This window comes from Furipterus horrens, unplaced genomic scaffold, assembly GCF_987537825.1.
Source record: "Furipterus horrens unplaced genomic scaffold, mFurHor1.1.pri manual_scaffold_3, whole genome shotgun sequence".
Taxonomy (NCBI): domain Eukaryota; kingdom Metazoa; phylum Chordata; class Mammalia; order Chiroptera; family Furipteridae; genus Furipterus; species Furipterus horrens.
Window position 1 is genome coordinate 191,223,606 of NW_028327173.1, and position 24,303 is coordinate 191,247,908.

Below are 24,303 nucleotides of genomic sequence, written 5' to 3' on the forward strand. Positions count from 1 at the left end.
CTTAGGTAATGAGATCATAGGCTTATGCCCTTTGAAAACAGAACACAACATGTTAATTTACGCGACCCTAGCAGGTTATTTTTTAAAGACGAGGCAGTTAAGGTTCCTGTTGGCGTATGTGGGAGACTGCAACTCAATGTCCAGCGCGTGACCCTGACCGCTTTCTGTGCTGTGTACACATGAAGGTTCACTGAGTGTGAGTGCTGATGAGAGAGCCCACTGTTGTTTTTGGCTCTTCCTCAAAGGGTGGCTGAAGTTTTTGTTTTATAATCACCCCAGCCATGCACTAGCTTGCTCTGGCCAGAGTCCCGCTTTGGCATCCGCAGCTCTGTGTAATGACTTTGCTTCTGATCTGTCCTGCTTGCTGCCACTCCTCCCTTCCCAATCAGGCTCACCTTATGTCTGTTACTTGGATATGCTGCTATCAGTTTTTGTACACGTCTTCGCTAGAGTTACACCCGTGCCTGTTGCAGCCTGGCACCATTTCTGTTAGCAATTCTACTTTAAAGCATCTAGGAAGGGAGCCAAGTCTGGGCTCTTAGAGAAATCTAATAGTCATAATGTCTGCTAAGCACTCTACGTCATCTCTTTAGATCCTCTGGGATCTTATCTTGATTTGGAGTCATATTCCCGTGATGCATTCCTAGAAGATCCAAATCATGATTTCATTCATTACTTTCTTACGTGGGTTCCACGTGGATCTACACTCAAATGTTAACTCTAAGATCGTTGTTCTTCTTCCTGCTTCTTTACAATAGTTGGTAAGGGATAGTTCTTAGCCCTGAGCTATTTTTCTAGACATAGTATTGTGGGGATGTGAGTGAAATTGCTGCAGCCACTTTTTGGCACCATAACGGAAGCCAGCCTGAGGATGAAGCCAGCATGGGGTGGGCATGGAGGGGAGCAGAGCCAAACGAATCAGAAATGGAGCTGCATCCTGATCAAACTGTTCCTGAAGCCTATAATCCCCTTACTTTAGTTTTGTGAGCCAATGTTGTCTTTGTTGTTTAAGCTAGTTTAAGGTAGATTTTGTTCCTTTCACACAAAGAGCTTTAGCTGAGAATTTCCAGTGCATTTAAGCTTCCTGTCATGCCCTTAGAAGTCCTGTCTCCCTTTCTGATCTGCTACTGTCCGCTTCTTAACTTCATTGTAGTTACACTGATCGTACTGCTTAAACAAGATAGTTCCTGCCTCTCAGATGCTGCTCCCTCTTCCCTCAATATCTGCCGTATATCTTAAGGCATGTGATATCTGGGCGTTCAAATCTCAGTAAAAATCTTACCTACTTCCTGGTGATGTAAGTTAAGCGCTCCCCTCCCCTTCTTGATTACGTATCTGTTTTCTAGAATCCTTATCACTGTCCGAAGTTATTCTTTCACTTGTTGGCTTTTTTCCCTGCCATTTTAAATTCTATTTAGAGCAACCAAAGATTCCATGATTACAAATAAAGAACAGAACACTCGTGCCTGGGGCTGGTCCTGCTGCCCAGTGGAGGCCAAGCGCCGCTGTGAGAACTGAAGCCCCTTTGAAACAAGTTGCAGGCAAAATTGTTTCTTTTGAAAAATCTTTATGATGCCTTTTCTTTTTTTTCTTTATTTTTCCCTCAATATCAAAATTCTTAGATCTGGTTACCTAGTGTGCTCCCTCCTACTGCCAAATTAATCTCAAGGGCAGCAGCAGAACCTCATGTGTGACTTGCACTCCCTAATCCGTGCTCTGGTCTGGAAGAAGGCAGAAGGGTGGCGCTAGTGCTGGAGGAACACTTTTTTTGGTTTGGGCGATCCCAATAGTGACAACTTTCAGCACATGACTCACTTACAGGATAGGACAACCCCACTGCCGGAGTTAGCAGCAAGGGCTAAGGTTGAGAGAGAGGCTGTAGGCTTGCCCTTTCTGTTGGGCAGGAAACACGGTTCCAAAGTACGAAGCATCTGGCAGAGAGGGCACCAACTAAGAAGTAGCAACATTCTAGAATTTTCTTAGGGTATGTGTGTGTTCCAGTCTTCAGTGGCCAATGGAACCTGCAGCTATATGACAGCCATGTCAAGCAGTGCATGTAGGAACTATTTTAGGCCACGAGGGCCACTTAGTTCACAGGTTCTCATTTACAGTAATTCCATAAAAGGCTAAGAGACAAGTAGGGTAAGGAATCGAACCAGCACCCCTACTATACTGAATTGGGGCTGGAAACAATATGTATTACTTTCTGGCCAAACCAAGTGGGGGGAAATTGAAGATGAGTCAAAGGGTGTTTTCCCTTTAAGACTCTACCTGCTCAATTCAAATCCTTACCATTCACTTTCATGGGTGGGAACATTCCAAATGTTTTGTTGTCTCAGCTGAACTGTCTAGAAAGGGGTGAATAATGTGGACTTTTCTGCTTTCACCTAGAAACAGTTAAGAGTTGGGAGCCTCTGAGCACCAGACCCCAGTGCCAATTTCTGAACTAAAGAAAAACATCCCTACCTGTGGGCAGACAGATCTGTACCTACAGAGATATTATCTCTAGTTCACTGTCAGATTATTAACAGAGAAAAACATGTTTTCATTGTCAAAGTCTTTACAGAACATACTCAAACCATCATCAAAGCACAGACACCAGTAGCAAATCATCTGTTTCCTTGGCTCCAATGTAAGGACCACAGGAGCAGGGTCATTGCTTGGGTCATTTGTTTATCTTTCCCAAGTGTCTGGCATGGAGTAAGTGTTCAATAAATACTGTTGACCTGGCTGGCTCAGTGGATTGAGCACCACCTGTGAACCAAAGGGTCATTGGTTCGATTCCCGGTCAGGGCACATGCCTGCATTGCGGGCCAAGGACACAGCTGGGGGTGTGTGAGAGGTAACTACACATTGGTGTTTCTCTCCCTCTTTCTCCCTCCCTTCCCCTCTTGCTAAAAATAAATAAAATCTTATAAATAAATAAATACCTGTTGAAATAATGAATGGGCCCTTGAGTCTACATGCTGTGTGTGCGGTCCCCACCAGGGCTATGTCTGGAGGACAACTGTCCACTCCGGCGCACCGTCCTTGGGGTTCAGTGCTCCCCTTTCTGTCGTTGGGCAGGTGTCTCTTCTGTGCTTTGCCTCTGCTTTCTCAAGAATCTGTTTCCTCCTTGGGAAGAAAACAAGAAAGGGTCCTGACTGTTCACCTGTGACCTCAGAATCTTGAAGGTGGGAAAGGAGAAGAGGAAGATTTGACCTCAAGGGACATGGACGCGTGACTAAAGGAGCTGGAGGCAGCCAGGTTCGCCTGGGGTTCGAGCTGTCCTGCTCGCTACGGTGTACTTGATCAGCAGAAAGCTGTGATTACCCTCTGCTGGGGCTCAGACGAGGGCAGAAGTACTCTTGGCTTACGGGAGGGTCAAAGTCCAAGGACTGATCAGAGCAGAGGGTTTTTCTATTTATTACAAAATTCATTACACAAATACAGCTGACTAGAAGGTCTAAAAACAGCCCAGACTCCTCCAACCATAATCCGTCTGTAGATACAAGGATATAAGCCATGCTCATTCACAGGGGAGCCCTTCTTAGAAGAACTGCCTGTTCCTCAGCTGGTTCGGAGTCTCGGGTCCAGCAGCAGAGGGGCCCAGTGAGCGTGGGACAACCCCTTGAGGCAGCCCTTGGTGGCAGCTGCCCTGGGTGAGGCAGCAGCTTGAAGGTTCACAGTCCACATGTTCCCCACACAAATCAAATCAAGGGAGGAAATGAAACGAAAAAGGCAGAAGGCTAGAAAAGAGATCCTCAAAGAGGTTACAGTGGGGGGAGGGCACACAGGGCTCCTGAGGTGCTGGCAATTTCTTGATTTGGATGGATTTACAGAGGCGTCACTTTAAAGTGACTCCTTAAATTGTTCATAAGTGTTACATACTTTTCTGTATGCGTGTAATATCTTTACATGTAGTAAAAAAACAAAACAACGTAAAAGGCTGGGAGTGGCCAAGGGGACTGATGATGGAGCAGAAAAGAAATTAAAGCGCAGAGAGGACGACGGAAGAAGACAGCCAGGACGGAGGATGAAATCTCGGCGGTGGTAACGTTGCTCTCAGTTTCTCTTCTTCTGTCTGGATGCTGGTTCTACTTCCAGGTACCGAAGTCCAACCAGCATACCCAGGATTGAGAAACCTTAAACAGAGAGAACATTAGAGGCTGATGTGAGCACAGCGCGCCCTTGTACCCCTTGTATGTCTGCCAGAGCTGGGGCAGTTCCTGTGGGAGGTCTGGGGGGGCTGCATGCTTACTTGCCACCATCAGGGGTGCCAGGACGCCAATCGTGGGAGCTGCAGTCCCATATACGAACAACTCAGAAAGGAAATGCCCCAGAGCGAGGAGGAAGGTCCAGAGTGTGATGTGGTATAGCCTACATGGAAACAGACAGAAAGAGGAAGTAGGGTACTGCTTGTTCTGTACAGAGGAAAAGTGGTGCTCAGACCTGATGCACACAAATGAAAACCCAGGAAGTGGCTACAGCTAAAAGTGGGGACTTGGTCTTAGGAAAGACCTGCCTGCTTAATCACATCTGTTCTCTACCAGGGCAAAACTGAAGGCTTCCACTGCTAAACTGAAAGGAGAATGGTCCAGGCATCTGAAGTGGATCTCGAAGTCTTCACTCTGGCAAAGCAGGGCCTGGATTCCGGCAATCCTGGGCAGTGCAGACAATATTGGATCAACCATGCTTATATATTCCACTTACTCACACTGGCTTGACTCGATGATCTGAGCCCACCTGGCAGGTGTTTGGCCAGGGGCTGGTCAGTGCTCACATGATTGATACCACAGAATTAAGGGGCTGAACAGGGAATGAGGGGCAACGACCTCTTGGGCGCTTTTAGATGCTCTTGCAATGTGGGCTGGTTATTTGGTTTTAGCCTGGGAAACTGGACAGATGGAGGACGTGGTGACAGCTTCACGGGAAGAGGACTTGTTCCTCAGCTTTGACAACAGGGTGGGAAGAGCTAGGTTACGGAAGGATCGACCATCTGGATTGCTGATATCTTTTTTTTTTAAACTATAAAAATTTTTAAATTATGAAATCTCCAAACATACAAAAAAATTATAGCTAATATGATACCATAATTAATCCCTATGCAACCAATACACTGGCTTCATCAAATCAAAACATTTTGTTTGACATTTTTGCTTCAGATACAATTTTCTAAGAAATAAAATATTAGCCCTGGCTGATGTGGCTCAGTGGAGTGAGCATCGGCCTGTGAACCAAAGGGTCACTGGTTCAATTCCCAGTCAGGGCACATGCGGGCCAGGTCCCCAGTTGGGGGCACGTGAGAGGGAACCACACATTGATGTTTCTCTCCCTCTCTTCTTTCCTCCCTTCCCCTCTCTCTAAAAATGAATAAATAAAACCTTAAAAAAGAAAAGAAAAGAAAAGAAAATATTAGTTGCCAATTAAGTATCCTGTGTATACTTTCCTCACCTGGTCTTATTCTCCTGCCTCCCCCTCCTCAGAAGAAAACAATATCCTACATTTGGTTTTTATCCTTCCTGTTCATGTTTTTATACATTTAGTAAATATGTATGCATAGGAATTGACTTGGAGTTTCCAGTTAGGGAGAGAGCAGAACCAGAGGGCACATCAGAAGCACAGAGACAAAAGTTCCAGACTGAAAGAGGGTTGGAAGCACAGGTCAGCATTTGCAGCTGCCCTGAATTGGGAGAAGGAAGAATGAATGAGTAACAGAGGGGAAGATAAGTCTGGGTTGTTTTTGTCTGTTCCAAAAAACACAGCAAACAAAAGATATTACCCCTCATATCTATCAGCAATTCTTCATCGTGGTGAAGGTCTTTAGAATGATTATTCAATCCTTACTCCCTCCCAGTCACCCTGAGAGGCAGAACAGAAAAACCAGTCTCATTTTATACATGAAAAGGCCGAACTGCAGAGAAGGTATATAATGAACTTGCCGCTACAAAGCTAGTTACTAATAGAACTGAGAACAGAGCTCACTGTCTTATTTTTCATTCTCAGGCCTCAGGCTGTTTAACTCTCCAGAAATATGTGTGAACCTAGAACAAGTAGACCACAGCTTCAAGTTCAACCAAAAGTAAACTTGGAGAGAGGCAGGGCTAATAGCCCTGCTTCAAATCTCCCTTGAGCCAGTCTTCCTCAGATTAAATTAATTGCGTCTCTAATATGTATTATCTGTAAAATCAAGAATGAAAATCACTAGCTCCCTGGGCTGCTAGGAAACTTAATCAAGGTCACATAGATGAAAGCCCCTGGCTACTATAGGAGGGGCTCAATAAATATCACTACCTCCTCTCTTCCCTAGATGCTGAGGGTCTGGGTCAGACAGAAAAGTATTTTAGTGTGAAGTTGGTGTTTTGGTTGCCTCACCCACTGACCTGAGCACTTTTCCACGTTGTGGTGGTGATGGTGGTTGTTGGGAGCAAGGCTCGAGCCCCCTCCAGTGGCCAGCACTGGGTACAGCAATCTCTAGACAAGAGGCCAGGACGGTATGCAATAGTTCCACACTTAATCTGAGTACACTTGAGAGGCAGAATACAGAGGAGTCCTGGGTTCTCTTTCACCCTCCTCTGCATAAGCCTTCAGCAGTTTCCTTGCAGGTTCCTTTTTCATGGACTGTGATTTCATTCCTGCTTCAAGAGGAATGTGGGAATAAGGTATGTGTGGGTGGCTCCTCTAAAAAGAGCACGCTACTGTACTTCTTTAGTAGAAGAAAGGCTGATTCTTCAGTAAAGAAGTAGGGGGTTGGATGCAGGCCACTGGATCATGGCACTGCCAGTTTGTTATGTCAGTTCTAAAGAATTTTCAGGCCTTAAAGATCTGCTAGGCCTATTATGCTCTTTCGGCCTGGAAGGAATGCAACTTATTAACCTTTTATTATCCACATTCTAGGGTAGTATATCAAAATTAACAGGTCTCCAAGGGGAGGACCACCAGAGGTATGCTAGCACCTGAGTTCAAGTAAAAGGCTGCTAAAGCTCTTCCTTCCCTTACATACGTCTTGTTGTGGATGTCAATGGCACAGAGGCAGCGAATCACTGATGAGAGTAGTGTCCAGATTCCAAAGGTCCGAGCTTGGAGGCCATTCACTGTGTAGCAGAAAAAAAAAGCAAGAGTGTTGAGGAGAAGGTTAAGGTCCCTTCCAAACTCTTCCTACTTCTCTGGTGGTTCATGGGAGGCAGGGAGCTGAACCTGAGCTCCCTTTGGGTGGATAGCGTGGAGGCTCTGGTACTGCACATGGGAACTAGAAGGAATGGAAGGAAATTCCAGAATAAGAACTGCTCAGCTCCTCTTCAAATGTCTACAGCTAGGCAGGGGGGTTCCAAGAGTGGAAATCCAACAGAATGCTTGGGCAAATAGCTCCTGGATGTAATACCTCATACCTCTGCCCTAGAAGCCAGTCTGGTACTGGTGAAGCCCAGCGAGTCTGGATCAGGACAGATTTGGGGGAATGTTGCAGAGAGTGGTCTGGCAATACAAGATACCTGGGGGGTCAGCAGACTTTAAAGGATGGTGTAGGAGAGAACTCAGCAATAATGGAATCTTTTATGATGGCCACATCGGGCCTTTCAGAGACCTAAGTCCCTGGGTCTTCTTTAAATCCAGATTTATATTATTTGAACAAAGCCCAAGCCAGGCTGGTTTCCTATTCATGTGGTAGTGGAACAAAGCACTGCTTTTTCAGTGTTTGCCAAGGCCATCCTGCTCTTGGTGGTTTTGTTCTGACACTGCTATATTAAATATCTTCTTCTGATAGTAAAGATGGTAGTCCACCACCACAATGTTCTGGACCCTGGGCATTTATTAGAATCAACTGAAAAAGTTTTATAAAATTACTGAGATCTGGGTACCAGACCAATGAAATCATTCTCTGGAGGCAGGCCCCTTGGTGATTGTGATGAACAGCCATTGATCTAAGGCATTTGGAGGTGGGAATGCAAAACAGTGAAAGCAAGGATACTTCTTTGCTAATCTGTTGAGCAAGAGAAATTTCAAGGACAAGACTGAGAATGGAAGGGTCTATTAATGTTTATTTGGGATGTAAGGATTTTCCAGCCTTTGGAAAACCAGACAGTGATACATAGCAATTTCACAACCTGAAGACCTCAGGATGGTAGTGAGGCAAAAAAAAAAAATTTTGTACACCAACCAAATATCTAGCGGTTAGCCCCAGTGGGCTTCATTCTTTAGAAAGCAACTTGATAGCTTTTCTGACGAAAAGACTGAGGAAATTTTTGTAGTCAGTGAGATACGAAAGTGAAATATTGCACTAACCCTAACTAGATTAGGCACCAGGTGAAATTCTACCACAGTGCTGATATGATCAGCAGAGTACCATGACAGCCCCACATTAAGAGAAGGAGACAGTCTCTACTTGTGGGCTGGAAAGAGACAGACAGACGTGTGCACGCACACACTTCTTTTGCTCACCTCTGTGCCCTTCAGCAAGTCACATGACCCCTGGGCTTCTCTGTCTCAGTTTAAATTCGAAGGGCTAGACCAGATAACCTTTAAAATCCCATGAGTCTATACAGGCTTCCTGGACCATCTGAGAGCAGCATTTGAGGGTGAAAAAGTGCAACTGTCTTGGCCCCCTTTCCAGGTTCTTTACTCCAATTGTATTTGAGTGTTTTTCAAAATGAGCCTTACCCTACTTAATTTCATTTTGTACCTAGATGCTGCAGAAAAATGAGCTAGGTCAGAGCCTGAATCTGGGTTAGCTATAAATGTGGCACAGAATTGTCAGCTGCCATGAAACTGTGCTGCAGCTCAAACTACCCCACGCATCTGCGCAAGGAAGCGCGAGCTGAAACGTGAAAACAGCGGAGAGGCTCAGGGAACTGGGAAAGGCCACTGCGAGACAAACTTGGAGGGATTTGGGCTGTCTTCTCAGGGACTATGTTGCAGTTGGGGGAGACTTGGGATGAGTAACTCTCCATCTGCAACATGGAATGGAATGTAACCATGTGTGCCATGACATCATTTCTGAAGACAGTTGTGATAACATGAAAAGCTCCTTTATGGCTTTCTAGTGGCGCATCACCAAGTCACCAAGTAACTCTATTTCCTCATCTCCCTTGTAATGCTTTTTAATAGACTACCAAGGGCAGTGTAAAATGAAATGAAAGAAAAGGTATTGAGAGAAGCTTTGGAGGGAAAAATGGGCCACGAGCTATCCACAAAGTTTATTATCCTAGTGGCTGTCAAAGGCTAGATTAGGTAGCATCAGAATTGCCTAGATCAGTGATCCCCAACCTTTTGGGTACCAGGGACCGGTTTCATGGAGGACAATTTTTCCATGGACTGGGGAGGAGGAGAGGATGGTTTTGGAATGATTCAAGTGCATAACATTCAAGCTCACCTCCTACTGTGTGGCCCAGTTCCTAACAGGCCTGGACCAGTACTGGTCCTCAGCTCAGAGGGTGGGGATCCCTGACTTAGATAGTTATTAAAAAATATTCCTGGGTTCTACATGGGGGGGTGGGCGAAAGTATCAATAAATAGGTTTGGAGAGGGAAATGGACACCTGCACTTTGCTTTTTTATGTTTCCTAGTAAGTTATTCTGATGTATACACCACAATTTCAGTCACTCCCACAAAAGATGCAGTTTTTTGACTTCTTACCCAGGTCTGGCTTGCCAGTGTAGAGCTTTTCATAGAGGAAGGTGTGGTCTCGAAAGCTCTGTAGGGTGTTCCCCATGGCTATGATAGACACCATAACCAGCCAGCTTCGTAACACATTCAGAAAACGGCTCATGACTCCCCTCAAATCTGAGAGGGCTTCTTGCCTTGGAAACAAAGGCAAAGAACATGAGACAACAGATAGTTAATCTTCTACAGCCATAAGGTCTCTCACCCCTGTAGTTAACCTGTGTCCCACTCATGAGGGCTATGCTAAGCTTATTTTGCCCATCAGTTCCTAAATCCTCTGCAAGTCCCCTAGGCTCATCCACCCCCACTTACCTTAGCACACCGCTCTTACCTTGACAGAATTAGCAAGCTGCCTTTGAATATTTGCCCTAAACCACAGTGTGCTGACCTTTACCCAGAGTGAAAAAGGCTAAAAATAAGGCAATGGGCAGAAATGACAAACCCAGTGGAAAAACTGGAGATAAAAAAGGGAGGAGAAGAGGAGGTAACCACTATAAAGTAATAAAGTGGATTTATGTATAAGGCTTACAGAAATTGGTCTCAATATTTAGCCATGCTAACAGTGCTGAAGCAGCAGTACACGTTACAATAAATGGCACAGTACTTATCTTTGTCTTGAGCAATTCCTCCAAAATATTACCTTACATCAGAATTCTATTTTTCTTGGCTGAATCAGTCCTCTTATATCTTTACTTTTAGACTGGTTTTTCATGTCATTCCTTTGTAATGCAAGTGGCTGAAAGGTAATTCTATCAATGAATCTACTGACAGATACCTGCTTGGCTAGTGATGACAAATCCTTCCCAGTGCATAGAAGCCTTACATATCTCAGTGGAACCAATGGTGGGAGGGCACTGTTTACATCCTCAGCTTTTCTCTAATCTGGTTCTCAGGTTCACCATGATCCCTCCATAAACTAAGAACACTAAAAAATTAAAAATGAAGTGCTGTGACTCGAGAACTAGTAAGAAATATGGAGAAGGAAACAGCAATGTTGGCACCAGGTTGCAGGAGAAATTATAATAGTTAAGTTACTGGGTGCTTGTATGTGCCATGCACTGTGACAAGCATATAACATATACTGTAGGCACTATTAATAATTCCATTTTACACATGAGGGTTGGCACAGAGAGGTTAAGTGATTTGCCTGAGGTTACACAGCTAATATATGGCTGAGCTGAGATACAAAGCATAGTCGTTGGACTCTACATTGTAATACTGCCTCACTGAGAATATTTTGATGAAGTCTCCATTTTTGAGGAAGACAAGTGTACTATATCCTCTTTTGCCTTCAAGCCGTATAGGAAATACCATCAAGTTATGTACTTAAAAAAAAAAAAAAGAAAAAAAATACTTAGATTACCCTTGCTGAGCATTGATTTCAATTAGTTTGACTTAAATAAAACCAACACAGATAAAGAATCTAATAATGGGATTACTTCTCATCTTCATTATGTTTCTTAGCCCACAGTTCATCTGCTATCAGGTTAACTTCTTGGGTTTGAAATGGCTACCAACTATCAGGCTTCCTTCGTCACTATGGCAGTAAAAGTTTCAGTATGGCCCTACACTACCCAGATGAAACAGATCCATATTAAAGTCAGCCACAGCTCAAGACAGTGTGAAGCACCAACAAACAAAAAAAGAACTAGAAAGGAGGAAGGGTGAATGGATAAATCCCTTGGGAAAAGGTGGATCACAGGGTGGACTTTGTTCAAGTCCAGAGAGACGAATAGGACTCTAAGAGACATCACAAGCAGTTTCAGCCTGGACCCAAATCCGCCCCGCCCCCAAACCCCACTCTAGCCTCCCCAATTCTCCTTACTTTCTTACCCTTCCTCAATAGGAGACTCAGGGTCACTCTTCCCAGCGTCAGAAAAGATGCATGGATGGCCCCTGTTTTTGACAGAATTTATGCTTTTCATTTCACAGATGCTCTTAGAAATCCCAACAGATAGCTGATGAGGGCAGAGTCGAGCATTCTTTCTAACTGCTCTACCAGTTCCTCAACCCCACTTCCCTAAAGCTTGAGGGCCTCCGAGATTATCCAACACCTACTCTCAGATTTTGTCCAGGCTCAGCCCAGCAAAGGTGTGGTGACAACACTTGAGTCAGGAGACAGGCGTTCCTATCTTGGCCCTACCATTTAGTAGATATGTGACCCTGGGCAAATCATTTACACTTTACAGCCTAGGTCCCCTCACCTGCAAGTTGGAGATAAAAGAAACATTATATCAAGGAATATTCTCCTTACCTAACGACCGAAGCCCAGCCCAGTAGCAGCAGCAGCAGCAAAGATGCTACCCCAAGACAGCTCCACCGGCCACCTGAGCCATTTGTCTCCACCCCCGCCGTCACCCGGCTCCAGGATTGGGTAGTTTTTGTCAGTCCTCGCTTTTATTGGCTGTTCCGGTTCTGCTAAAGCAGGAGATGGGGCGTGAACCCCTTTACTGCCAATCAGGGCTTGCAGCTGCTCAAAGCTCACCCAGGGTACGTCGCCTTTTGAGCCTGGCGGAAGAACTTGGGGCTTGGATTCAACCCTTTAGGGGAGGAGGGAAGAAAAGCGGAGAGATGTCAAGATTCTGCTAATAGAGAGCTCTGAGCCTGTGCTGCGCAGTGGTGACGACATTCTTCCGCGCCCGAAAGCTAGCGTTGTCAGCACCCGGTGGCGGGCGCCTGCGCAGTGGCTCCGAGCGGGCGGTTGCTTGTTGGTTGTTGTAGTAACGGGGGAAGCAGCCGTCCGCTGCAGCGGTGAGCCGGGCTGGGGAAGGAGAGAGGTAGGCGCAGAGCGCGGTCCCCGGCTGCCCGCCCCGAGCCATGGGAAGATGAGACAGGTAAACGTCAGCGCGCTCCCCTACTCAAGGGAGGTGCGCTCCCGGGTCTGGGCGGGCGCGGTCCGCTGCACTTCCCTCCCAGAGTGCGGGAACAGCTGTAGGCTTCCGGGCGCGCTGCGCTTAATTGCTTCGGCGGAGTAACCAGCGTCCTTCCCGCGGGGAACCTCTGCGGGCCTGCCCGGAATTGGAGTGAGCCAGGCGTGGGGCTGAGTGGCTGATCCCTTTAGAGCGAGGACGCTTCTTGGCTAGTGTCCTTAATCTTCTACCGAACGCCCTGCCCTGTCTCTTCCCGCTCCGCAGGCAGGCTAAGACAGGTTGGCATCCCTTCCTGGATGGAGATTTTGTTTTAATTGAAAGGACATGCCAACATTTGTGAAAGATCGAGAAATCCTAATGGGAATCCTCAGAAGAGCGCCTTTGGAAGTTGTTAAATATTGCCCATTCCGCGGCAGATCTGTAGGGATCATTATCGGGATCGGCATTTTTTGTTTAGTGTATAATTTGATCGTATATATGAATGCATAGCAAAATGAGGTTCGGAAAGATTCACATCAAGTAGTTATCTCTGGATTATGAGATTATGGCCATTTTAATATTTTCATTTTCTTTATCTAATTTCTATTTCTTTCTCAAACACAGTGAACATATACTTTTACTCTATGGAAAAGATTTAGATTAGAAATTAGAAATATCCTAATTTTAATGTCTGTTTGAGATTCAGGACACAGATTGTGATTTTTAGCAAGGGAGAGTAATTTTTGAGAGTGTTTGGAAGGGCTTTTTTTTCGGCTATGTATGACCTTGATTCAGGAGAATATATTAATCTTTTGGTTCAGTAGTTGAATTTTAGTGGAGACATGAGGGCATTTTATCTGTGTATTTGTCATAGAAGCTAAAAAAATTTTGCAACGATCTTAAATCTTGAGTTTTTACTTTTAACTCAGGTCAGATTTTTCTAGGAAGGAATCTATGTTTTAGGCAATCATTTTCCTACCTCGGACTTTCCTGAAAAGTTAAGTAAGTCTGTCTTTTGGTGCATTTTAGATACTGTATAGAAAAGAAAAATGAGAAAGTCAAACTTCATAACAGTTCTTAAGATACACAGAGGACAGACAGTATGTTTGGGGAAAAAACTCGATTTGGGGCATTTGTGAGGAACTGTGATAAATGGTAAGCTTCTAGAGGTTGTAGAGGTTGGGCACCATTTAGGTTAATATTCTTGGAAGATCATCACCAATTATTGACAGATAGTTATTGCATCGTGTTTTAAATCATTTGGCTCTCCTACAGGTATCTGTGCCACCCAAATTGTTTGATCCAGTGAATCTGCAGGGAAAGGTCTCTGAGGCCCCGTCTGCTGACTGCATGACAAACCCTAAAGGAAATGCCAATCGTGTTGGCCAGGGACCTGGAGGAAACAGCATCGTCCTCAGAGGATGAGGAGGTGGTAAGCGAAGAGTAAGTAACAGCCAGTCTGCATTTGAACCTTTGTCTCGAGGATGGAAAACAGTTCTCTTTTACTTATACATTGTTTAAAATTTTTTTTTTTTTTTTTTTTATTACTGGAGACAGTGAAACAGTGAAACAAGGAAGGGCTTAGGATAGAAGAAGCAACAGGAGAGAGCCTAGGCTGGGCTGCCTTGGTGCTCTAGAAATGCTATAGGAAAGAAATGAGCCTAGGTGGGGCTACTTAGGCTCAGTGGGAAGTCAGAGGGAAGGGGGCCTTGGAGACAGGTTCAGGAGGTTAGTCTGGGGTGAGCTGCCGCTGCCGATTGCTTCCCTGGTTGCAAGTCTCCTGGGGTCCCTTAGAGTTTAGGAGATGCACACCTTTGTGGGAAGGAGAAAGCGAAGGGAAAGGTGCCAGCATACGCCTGGGAGGAAGAGCGCACCACTCGTATATATTCTTTTATCCAATATCCTTCTTTGGTGTTGTCTGTTAAAGATCTTATTATTCAGTGCTTGTCTGAAATGAGATAAAGCTCTGGACTTGTGAGTGAACATTGGCTCTAGATGTTCCAGGTAGTAGCTCCTGGTAAACTCCTGATCAGAGCTACTAACATGGGAGATTTTGAAATGTTTAGTTGTTAGGAAAAGTAGATCTCTAAGCACCGTGACGTTGGTTATGTTACTTTTCTCAAAAACCTTTACAGTGATAGAATGATGATAATATGGAGAGGTCAGGTGACTTACCAGAGTAATTCTGGGGCAGGGCATTAGAGTGCCATAGCCTGTGCTATGTCTGTTGAACCACATTGCTTTCCTGAGTTCTTTTTATATAAGAGTCAAAGTTCTTGATTACTGGGTTCTCATAATCGAATATAAATGCTAGTGGTAAGTGCAGTTGCTATAGATAATGATAAGGGCTTTAACTACTGTATCTCATTTGAGCTGAAGATGTTATTATTCCTACTTTATTAAATTCATCCTCACAAATGTCAAAGTACTTCCTTAGGGATGTGTAGAAAGTAAGCGATGGATTGAGATTCAGACCTAGTTTTACTGAATTTTGAAACACTTTGCTATTTTACCTCCTTTAACCTTATTACTTGACATAGAGAACAAAGGGAAAGAACTGGCTTATAGTTAAGATTAGTTTTGAAGATTTACTGCAGGTCCCCTTGGATATGTGTGTGCTCTATAACCTGAGAAAACGGGGATAATATCTCTCAGGCTATTTTGTAGGAGTATGGTTAGAATCAAATAGAATAATGTATATGAAACTACTTGGTAAATTATAAAGTGCCATACATATGTAAGGCATTATTCTTACTTGCTTTAATATGGACCTTAAAGTGGACTTCTTTTTTTAAAGGGAAGTGAGGGTTTTTGAAAAGAATTCTTATTTGATTTGAGAGAGAGAGAGAGGGAGAAACATCAGTTTGTTCCACTTACTTATCCGTTCATTGGTTGATTCTTGTATGTGCCTTGACTGGAGATTAAACCTGCAAACTTGATATATTGGGAACAGTGCTCTAACCAACTGAGATACCCAGCCAGGGCTAAAGTGGACTCCTTATTATAAAGTGGGAAATTTCAGTATTTAATATTAAAACTTGAAAAAATTATTGAAGCATTAATAAAACTTTAGGGAAAGTCTTCTCATCACCATTAGGTTGTAGAAAATAATAGAGATTTGACATTATATTTGGGTCATTCTCATTCAGGATAATTAAATGGAGAATTCCCTCTGGCCACTTTGTCCTTATGACTTATTGTTTTCTGTGTGCTGCCTCTTACCCATTTCACAAAATTTTAACTTCTGCTCCAAGCATCAGTCTTTCCAGTTTCTTTTATTCCATAAACATCTCTCTTCTTAGTGGGCTTTGAGGTTGGGCCCGACAAGTATTAGGTAGAACTGTATGAAATTGCCATTTAGGTAGGTCAAAAACAGTCAAATATTCAACCTAGTATTATAGTAGGTGCTCCATAAATACTTGCTGATTGAAAGACTGACTGAATGAGTAAATGTGTGATTTAGGTCACGTTAGATCAGATGTTCTTAACCTTTTTAATGCTGTGGATCCCTTATGAGATTATATATATATGTGTGTGTGTGTGTGTGTATTTATATATTTTTTATTTATTTTTAGAGAGAGGGGAAGGGAAAGAGAAAGAAAAGGAGAGAAACATCAATGTGTGGTTGCCTCTCATGTGCCCCCAACTGGGGACCTGGCCCACAACCCAGGCATGTGCCCTGACTAGGAATCGAACTGGCAACCCTTCGGTTCGCAGGCCGGTGCTCAATCCACTGAGCCACACCAGCCAGGGGATAATATTTTTAAGTGCATAAAATAAAATACAGATCATTTTAAAAATACCAATTACATTGCAGTTATCAAAAGATTTTTTAAAATTACAGTAATTTGCACTTTCTTACACATTAAATCACAAAATCATTCTTTTAAAACATGGGAAAGTTAAATTTTATTTTCTAAAGACAGCAGCAGGAAGACTTTTTGCTTAGTTTGCATAAAGTTATTACACTGTGGGGTGGATTAATACTTAGAAGTGGAGATACTGGGAAACACCATAGATGTCTGGACTACCAATACGAGATGCCACCATTTGGGAGCTGAGTAATTGCTTGGCAGAGAGATGATAGATCTTTGGGTAGCCTCATCGAACTAGGTAAGGAAGACTGTGACCACAGGTGATCCAGTAGCAAGTTTTATACCATAACTTAGAAGTAGTGATAAATGTAAATGATGTTTTACTACACTGGGATCAACTGTAAAATGGTGTTAAAAAATCTAATTTCAGATAATGCTAATAGTGATGTACTTTGCTGCCTATATTCATAATTGAGAAATATTAAATTTCTAGTAAGAATTAGTGAAAATAAAGGTATAATGCCCCCCTCCCCACTTTTGCTCTCCCCCAATCCAAATTCATGAACCTTTTGCTCCCCTTTTTTTCAAACTCTCACTGTTGGTTTTTGACTGCTGATCCTGTTCCATCAGCTCATGTCTATCAGACACTCGTTTTATACATTAGGAATCTTAGGTCAGTTTTGTTCACACTTAGAGCAATAGGCTTACATTTAAAAAGGTTTTGGAAATTAGAAGGCCTAAAATTATTTAAGGATGTTGATTTGATCCATAGATGCATGTCTATGGACATCTGTTAGATCTGCTCAGATTCCTAGGCTGTATTAAAGTCTTAATACCTTGTAATCCTGGATTTCAGTACTAGAAACTGACAAAAACTCTCCATGCAGCCCTTGTTTCCCATGGAATTATCTCAAAAAGTAAATGTAAAGGGGGCTCTTTTTCTATATTTTGTTTGGGGATCCCAAATACAAACTTAATATGTAGATGTGGAAACTTTCAGAAAAGGATTTGATGTTTCTTTTGTCACTGACAGAACAGTAACTTTAAGTTCTATCATAAAAGCTGGCTAAGTGTGACTCAGCTGTTTGGGCATCTTCCCACAAGGCGAAAGGTTGCCAGTTTGATTCCCAGTCAGGGCATATGCCTGGGTTGCAGGCCGGTCCCCTGGTTGGGGCGTATGCAAGAGGCAATCAATCGATCAATGTCAGTGTGTTTCTCCCTGTATTTTTCCCTTTCTTCCCCTCTCACTAAAAATAAATAAAATCTTTTTTTTAAAAAGCTGGCATTATATCAGTTGAAAAGATCATCAACATTTACATGGAAAAAATAAAAGGTCATCAACAAATGATTATATAGTGAGTGCTACAGGAGTTCAGAGAAGAAGGCATCACTGAGGGATGGAGGAGCTGGGCAAAGCTCCAGGGAGGTGGTGAGGTGAGCTGGGCCTTGGAGGGTGGGGTTAAATGAATAGAGAGACGTGGGGAAGGCATTTCCAGAGGGGGCATTGATATTAATAAGGCATAGAAGCTTTGAGTTATGTAGGTTGCATCCCAGGAGTGAAGAATAATATATTCCTCATGAAATTGCTTCTTAAAAACCGAAACGTTCTTAGACTTTCAAGAAAGTAAATTATAAAACTGGTCTACTTTGGTAATTAATCATTCAAATGCTTTGTTCTTTCATGCCTGTAAAGCATATTTTCTTAATATATACCAGTTTCTGGCGTGAAAGAAAATTTAAAGTCCCATCCTAGTTACTTTGAATCTTTTCCCTTTAGCACCACCTGGTGGGAGCATGATTTTAATGGCAACTTAGCATCTGCCTTAAGTATGTTTTAGTTGACCTTACTGAATTAATAACTTGTCTGCTACGTCTTTTATCTTTTTGTATGTTGTAGGTGAAAAGATTTTTTTGTCAGGGACTTGGCTGTCCACAGATAGTGTAGGTAGGGCCTTGGCTCTGCTCAGCTGTGTGTCTGTTGTTTGTGTTCTGACTTGTCAGTCTTATCCAGTAATCCATTGTTTGTAAGTCATAAGGCGCAGCTGTGCCGGTTTGTAGCTCATGCTAGATTGACAGGCAGCTTTGGATAGTTTCCAAAGTTTCTGTCCAAGACTTTGTAGTTTAGGCCGCCTTTTTTCCCCCTCTGTCCTCTGACTTGGAAATACAGTGGAAAAATTAAAGTTGGAAGAGATCAGGAATAATCTGGCGTAGTGCCCACATTTTACAGGCAGGTGTTTGAAATTAAAAAGCAAGCAAAACAAAAACATTCTTCTTGCTAAACATGCTCACTTTAAACACTATTTTCCACAAGTGGGCTCTATCACCCAGGTCAAAGAGCAGGAACAATAAGCACCCACATTCCATTTCTAGAAAACAGGGAATGAACTAGGTATGGTGTTCTTTGCTTTCCTCACCAAAAGGCGTCTGGCAGGTCATCCCAAGTCTGAAGGCTGCCTTCTAAGTTGGTAGTCTGGCAGCCTGTTCATTCAAAGTGTGGATCCTTTTAAACTTGGGTTGGGAAGGCCTGAATTGGCCTTGAGATTTGTGGTCTGTCCTTTGTCAAGGGTGTGGTCAGTGAGTTTTTGACAGCAGACTGAATCTTGGCTCAATGGATCTTATTCTATTTAAGAAATTGATTAGTTTAAGCTCCCAAAGAGTTGAGTTTAAGGCGTTCTGTATACAGAACATCATGAAATGTGATCAGAGTGATGGAAGGGTGGGAAAGAGCACAGATATTTGGGTTCATATACCTTTCCTGTATTCGGCCAGTTGTATGACCTTGGTAAATCACTTAACCTCTCTGAATGGCTTTCCTTCAGTTCATAGTGGGGGCAAGAGATTAAATGAGATAATATGAAAACTCTTAGTTTAATTCCTGGCACTTACGAGGTGCTCAGGTAATTTCTTTCCCTTTCTACCTCCCTGCACTAAGGAGGTTGAAGTTTCCTGGTCTGTGGGTAAATACACATTTAAGATAGATTAAACTGAGATTTCCTGAGGCTAGGGAAAGAGAATAAAGTCAGAGGTCCTTCTCTGGAGAAAAATATGTATTGTTCCATTTAGTAAGGTTTTATTTGAAATACGTGTTTTTAATTGGGGTACTGGTATTAATTTAGGGTTGCTAGTGTAGAATCTTAGGATGAGTCATCAAATTGGCTTAAAAAGGACGACAGGATGTTAGAGGGGTATATGAATGATTGTGAATAGATTTGTTAGGATTCTTTATGTGTGCTGGGGACTAAAACACAATTGTCCTAAAAATAAACAGACTTTATTAACTCTTATTTAGGAAAGACTTGCTTCCGCAGCTCTGCGGGTGCCACTCAGGATCTCATTTCTCTCCTTCTTCCCATCAGGCTTCCCCAACTTCCTCCTTCATCAACATGTCCAGACTCTGCCGTCAAGGCCACAGAATGGCAGTAGCACTTGCAGCCCTGTCAGTCTCTTAAACTCCACCCAGGGGAGGAGAGGCCATTTCTTCTGTGGCTGCCAGAGAACAGAAAGCAAGCCTTGCTTTCTCGGAGGGTCACACAACATGTCACCTGACCCTCGCTGGCTCCAGTTGGCTTATGTGCTCATCCCTGAAGCAGCCCCTTTCACTGGGGGATACAATGCCCGGATGGACTGAAACTAGTCAAAGCTTGTCCCTGGATCAGGGATGGAGTTAATCTTAAATCACGTGGCTAGAAATGGAAGGTGAATGGTTTCCCACAGGACATTTAGGGTTCTTGTTTCAGGAGGAGGAGGAAAGTTTTTAAGTGGCCAACCAAGTGATCTGCTTCAGCAGTTCAGATTTTGAGTTGTAAATTAATAAAGGCTTTCGTTGTGATTGTAGGGATAATCCATGTATCATGTGGACTGGAGGCTGCAGGAGAATTCCAGTTTTGGTATTCCATGCTGAGGCAATTCTGACAAAGGACAACAATATTCGAGTAATTGGAGGTGAGTGTGACTTCCCCTACAGAAGGCAGGGCTGGAGCATGGCCCTGACAGCCTGTCTTGCAGAAATTGCTAACCCTATAGACCGGGAAATGGCCTCAGTTGTGAGAAGACTCTACTGGTTTGTAATACTTGAAAGGACTGTTTATGATTTCTTGTACTGCTTTCTGCATATTAAATTTTTTCTTTTTGAATTTTTTCAGAATTATGTATAGATGTACTTAGTGTTATTTTATTGTGATTAAAATATACAAAACAATATTTACCATTGTAGCCATTTTAGAATGTACAATTCATTGGCATTTAGTATATTCACAGTGGTGTGCAACAAATATTTGTTCCTGTTTTGTGGTTTGTATTTTCACTCTCTTGATAGTGTTTTTTCATGAGCCAATGGTTTTCATTTTGAGGATATCTACTTTATCTATTTTTTCTATTGTTGCTTATGCTTTTGCTGTCATATTTAAGAAATCATTGCCTAACCCAAGGTCATGATATTTATGCTTTCTTCTGTGAGTTTTATAGTTTAAGCTCTTATATTTAGAGCTAAATGGCTTTTGATCCATTTTGAGTTAATTTTTTTACATGGTGTGAGGTAAGAGTCTATCTTCATTGCTTTGCATGTGCATATCCAGTTGTTCCAGTACAATTAGTTGAAGAGACTGCTATTTCTTTATTGAATACTCTCAGCACTATTGAAAATCAATTGTCTGTGGGTGTATGGGTTCATTTCTGGACTCCTAATATTCCATTGATTTTTGTATATTGATCTTATATCCTGAAACCTTGATGAACTCATTTATTAGCTTACAGTTTTTTGTGTGTGGTGGTTCTTTTGGATTGTCTGTATACAAAAGCATGTCATCTGCAAATAGAGATCATTTTACTTCTTTCTTTATAACATGAATGCCTTTCGTTTCTTTTCCTTACCTAATTGCTCTGACTAGAACCTTCAGGACAATGTTGAGTATAAGAGGTGAAAGGTGGGCATCTTTGTCTTGTTCTTGATCTTCCTGGTGAAGCTTTCCAGTCTTTCACTGTTCAATATGATGTTAGCTGTGCGTTTTTCAAAATGCCCTTTATCATGTTGAGGAAGTCACTTTCTAGTCCTTCATTGAATGTTTTTATGATACAGGGTGTTGGATTTTGTAAAATGTGTTATGTACATCATTTAAGACGATTCTATTTTGTTTCCTTCATTCTCAATGTGGTGTATTACACTGATTGACTTTTTAAAAAATTATATTTTATTGTTCATGCTATTACATTTGTACCAATTTTGTACCCTTTGCCCCCCTCCACTGACACCCCCCCTTCCTCAGGCAATCTCCCCATCGTTGTCCATGTCCATGGGTCAGGCATTTATGTTCTTTGGCTACTATGTTCCCTATGTTGTCCTTTATCATCCCCATGGCTATTCTATAATGACCAATTTGTACTTAATCCCTCCACCTTTTTCACCCATCCCCACAACCCCCCTTCCATCTGGAAACCAGAAAAACATTCTCTGTATCTATGATTCTGTTTCTGTTCTGCTTGTTTATTTTGTTTTTTAGATTCAGTTGTTGACAGATATGTATTTATTGCCATTTTGTTGTTCATATTTTTTATATTCTTTTTCTTAAAGGAGACACTTTAACATTTCATGTAATACTGGTTTGGTGGTGATGAACTTTAGTTCTTCAGTTTTTTCTTGTCTCGGAAGCTCTTCATCTGTCCTTCAAGTCTAAGTGATAGCTTTGCTGGGTAGAGTAATCTTGGTTGTAGGTCCTTGCTTTTTATCACTTTGAATATTTCTTGCCAATTTCTTCTAACCTATAAAGTTTCTTTTGAGAAATCAGCTGACGGTCTTATGTGAGCTTCCTTGTAGGTAACTAACTGCTTTTCTGTTGCTGCTTTTAAGATTTTCTTTTTATCTTTAAACTTTGGCATTTAATTATAATGTGTCTTGGTGTGGGCCTCTTTGGGTTCATCTTGTTTGGGACTCTCTGTGCTTCCTGGACTTGTATGTCTATTTTCATCACCAAATTAGGGAAGTTTTCTGTCATTATTTTTTTCAAATACATTTCCAATTTCTTGCTCTCTTCTTCTAGTACCCCTGTTATGTGAATGGTGGTATGCTTGAAGTTGTGCCAGAGGCTCCTTATACTATTATCATTTGTTTTTATTCTGGCAGCCTCTCTGTTTGTTTTTGTATATTAGGTAGAGTTGCTATGTTTCCCAGGCTTGGTAGAGTAGTCTAATGAAGTAGGCATCCTGTAGGGTGCAGTGGCACAGCCTCTCCTATGACCCAAGCTGGGTACTTGAGGTGCACTCACTTGTGGGCTGTGTATACCTTCCTTCTGTAGTTGAGCCTTGATTGCTGTTGGCACATACAAGGTCAGTCACCACCTTTATTCTGTCCAGGGCCACCTGGCATAGGCTACAAAGTGATCTGCAGATGGCTGCTACTTGGACTGGAATTGGAGGTACCCAAGCAATGCCAAGTTGTGAATCAAGGCTGGCTACTGCTGGTGCTGGGCCTGGGGCTTTTAGTGAGAGGTACAGGTCTTGCTGAGGCCTGATGCTGCTTGTTTGAGAGAATTTAGGAAAATCTGAGATATGAGCCAAGACAAACCATTTGTATGTAAAAGCCACTGGAAACAGCTTGGGTGGGCCCAAAAGCAGGGTGGGTAAATAGTGTGAACTAGGTTGATGGAGACTCAGATGTTGTGCCAGCCTGCTGGCTTTGTGGGGGGAGGGCTCAACAAAGGAACAATGGCTTCTGCCAGCACTTCTGTCTGGGAGAAAGCTGCCCCCCAGCTCTTGCCCTGATGCCAAACAATTCAGTTCCTCCCCATTTGTCTCTGGTGCCCCTGCACTGGAACTCAGAGGAAGTGAGTCCAAGTAAGTTTATGCATGGGTCCTTTAAGAGGAACTGCCTGAGATTCCAGAAGTTTCTGTCTTCCACAGCCTTAATCCCCGCTGTTTTTTATAGCCAGACGTTATGGAGACTTATCTTCCTGTCACTGGAACCCTGGACTGGGGGACCTGGTTTCAGGCTGGGACCCCTTGCTCCTGAGATATCCCTTCTGATTTTTAACAGCCATATGTGGGTTTGGAACAGCCCATTCCACCACTCTGCTCCTCCTACTAGTTGCATTGTGGTTTCTTCTTTAATTCCATAGTTGTAGGACTTCTATTCAGCTTAATTTCAGCTTAATTTCTGGTAGTTCTGAATGATGGTTGTGTAGTTTGGTTGTAATTTTGATGTTTGCTTGACTTTTGTATGTTGAACCACCCTTGCATTCCTGAAATAAACCCCACTTGGTCATGGTGTATAATCCTTTTAATATGCTGCTGGATTTGTTTTGCTAGTATTTTTTGAGAATTTTTGCATTTATATTTATAAGGGATATTAGTCTGTAGTTTTCTTATGCCTTATCTGACTTTGGTATCAGGGTAATGCTGGCCTCATAGAATGAGTTCCCTCCTCCTCCTCTTTGAAAGAGTTTAAGAAGGAGTGATGTTAATTCTTTAAATGCTTGATAAAATTCACCTATGAAGTCATCCTTTTTTTTTTTTAATCCTCACCTGAGGACATGCTTATTGATTTTAGGGGGACAGGGGAGGAAGGGCGAGAAAGAGGGAGAGAAACATTGATGTGAGAGAGAAACATTGATTGGTTATGGAACTCTGTTGTATTAAATGTGGTCGAGGGTGCGGAAGTAATTCCAGCAAGGAGAATGAGTTGGTTGGAGGGCTGCCACACGCTCTGGCAGGTCAGCAGCGAGCGGTGCAAAGACCTCTCCTTTCATTGAGTTTTACAAGTATAGAAATCAATAGGGAGGGTAAGGAATGAGCTCACAGGCACATTCCAATATTGATTACAATATACAATTACTTGGGATTACAACAAAAGGAGGTTAATATATAAACTATAAAGAATGATTCCTATCAAACAAGACTATATATCATTTATAGATTCAAAAACAGAAAATAACAGGAATTCAATCATCTATTCTTTTAAGACTATGGGAACGGCTACGCTGTTCCTTAACCATTAACAGAAAGCACGCAGGGTT

The 24,303-nt window shown here is 42.7% G+C and overlaps 2 protein-coding genes across 14 annotated transcripts in view; one reads left to right on the forward strand and one right to left on the reverse strand.

The window, feature by feature from the left end:
- Positions 1–3,389: 3,389 nt before the first annotated feature.
- ERG28 (ergosterol biosynthesis 28 homolog) lies at positions 3,390–11,980 on the reverse strand. 3 transcript variants are annotated; one of them, XM_090271209.1, is made up of 5 exons: positions 11,891–11,980; positions 9,610–9,773; positions 6,983–7,073; positions 4,241–4,359; positions 3,390–4,124 (listed from the first exon to the last, which is right to left on the reverse strand). In XM_090271209.1, the coding sequence occupies exons 2-5, from the start codon at positions 9,740–9,742 to the stop codon at positions 4,045–4,047; spliced, it is 423 nt and encodes a 140-aa protein (XP_090127335.1). In that variant the 5' UTR covers positions 9,743–9,773; positions 11,891–11,980; the 3' UTR covers positions 3,390–4,044. The 3 variants fall into 3 exon arrangements, 2 of the variants coding, with proteins under 2 accessions (XP_090127335.1, XP_090127334.1); XM_090271208.1 differs by lacking the exon at positions 11,891–11,980 and adding an exon at positions 11,470–11,542; XR_016509865.1 differs by lacking the exons at positions 3,390–4,124; positions 11,891–11,980 and adding exons at positions 5,762–5,841; positions 11,470–11,642 and having other exon boundaries at positions 4,298–4,359.
- Positions 11,981–12,161: 181 nt separating this feature from the next.
- TTLL5 (tubulin tyrosine ligase like 5) overlaps positions 12,162–24,303 on the forward strand; it is a 257,546-nt gene continuing 245,404 nt past the window's right edge. For 3 of the 11 annotated variants that reach the window (XR_016509864.1, XM_090271203.1, XM_090271204.1), the window contains exons 1-3: positions 12,162–12,470; positions 13,761–13,928; positions 20,136–20,242. Coding sequence is in view for 10 of the 11 variants with exons in the window: in XM_090271203.1 (XP_090127329.1) it covers positions 13,855–13,928; positions 20,136–20,242 (181 nt within the window). In the remaining variant the exon portion in view is untranslated. The remainder of the gene's footprint in view (positions 12,471–13,760; positions 13,929–20,135; positions 20,243–24,303) is intronic. The other 8 variants (XM_090271195.1, XM_090271196.1, XM_090271200.1 and 5 more) reach the window with 4 other exon arrangements.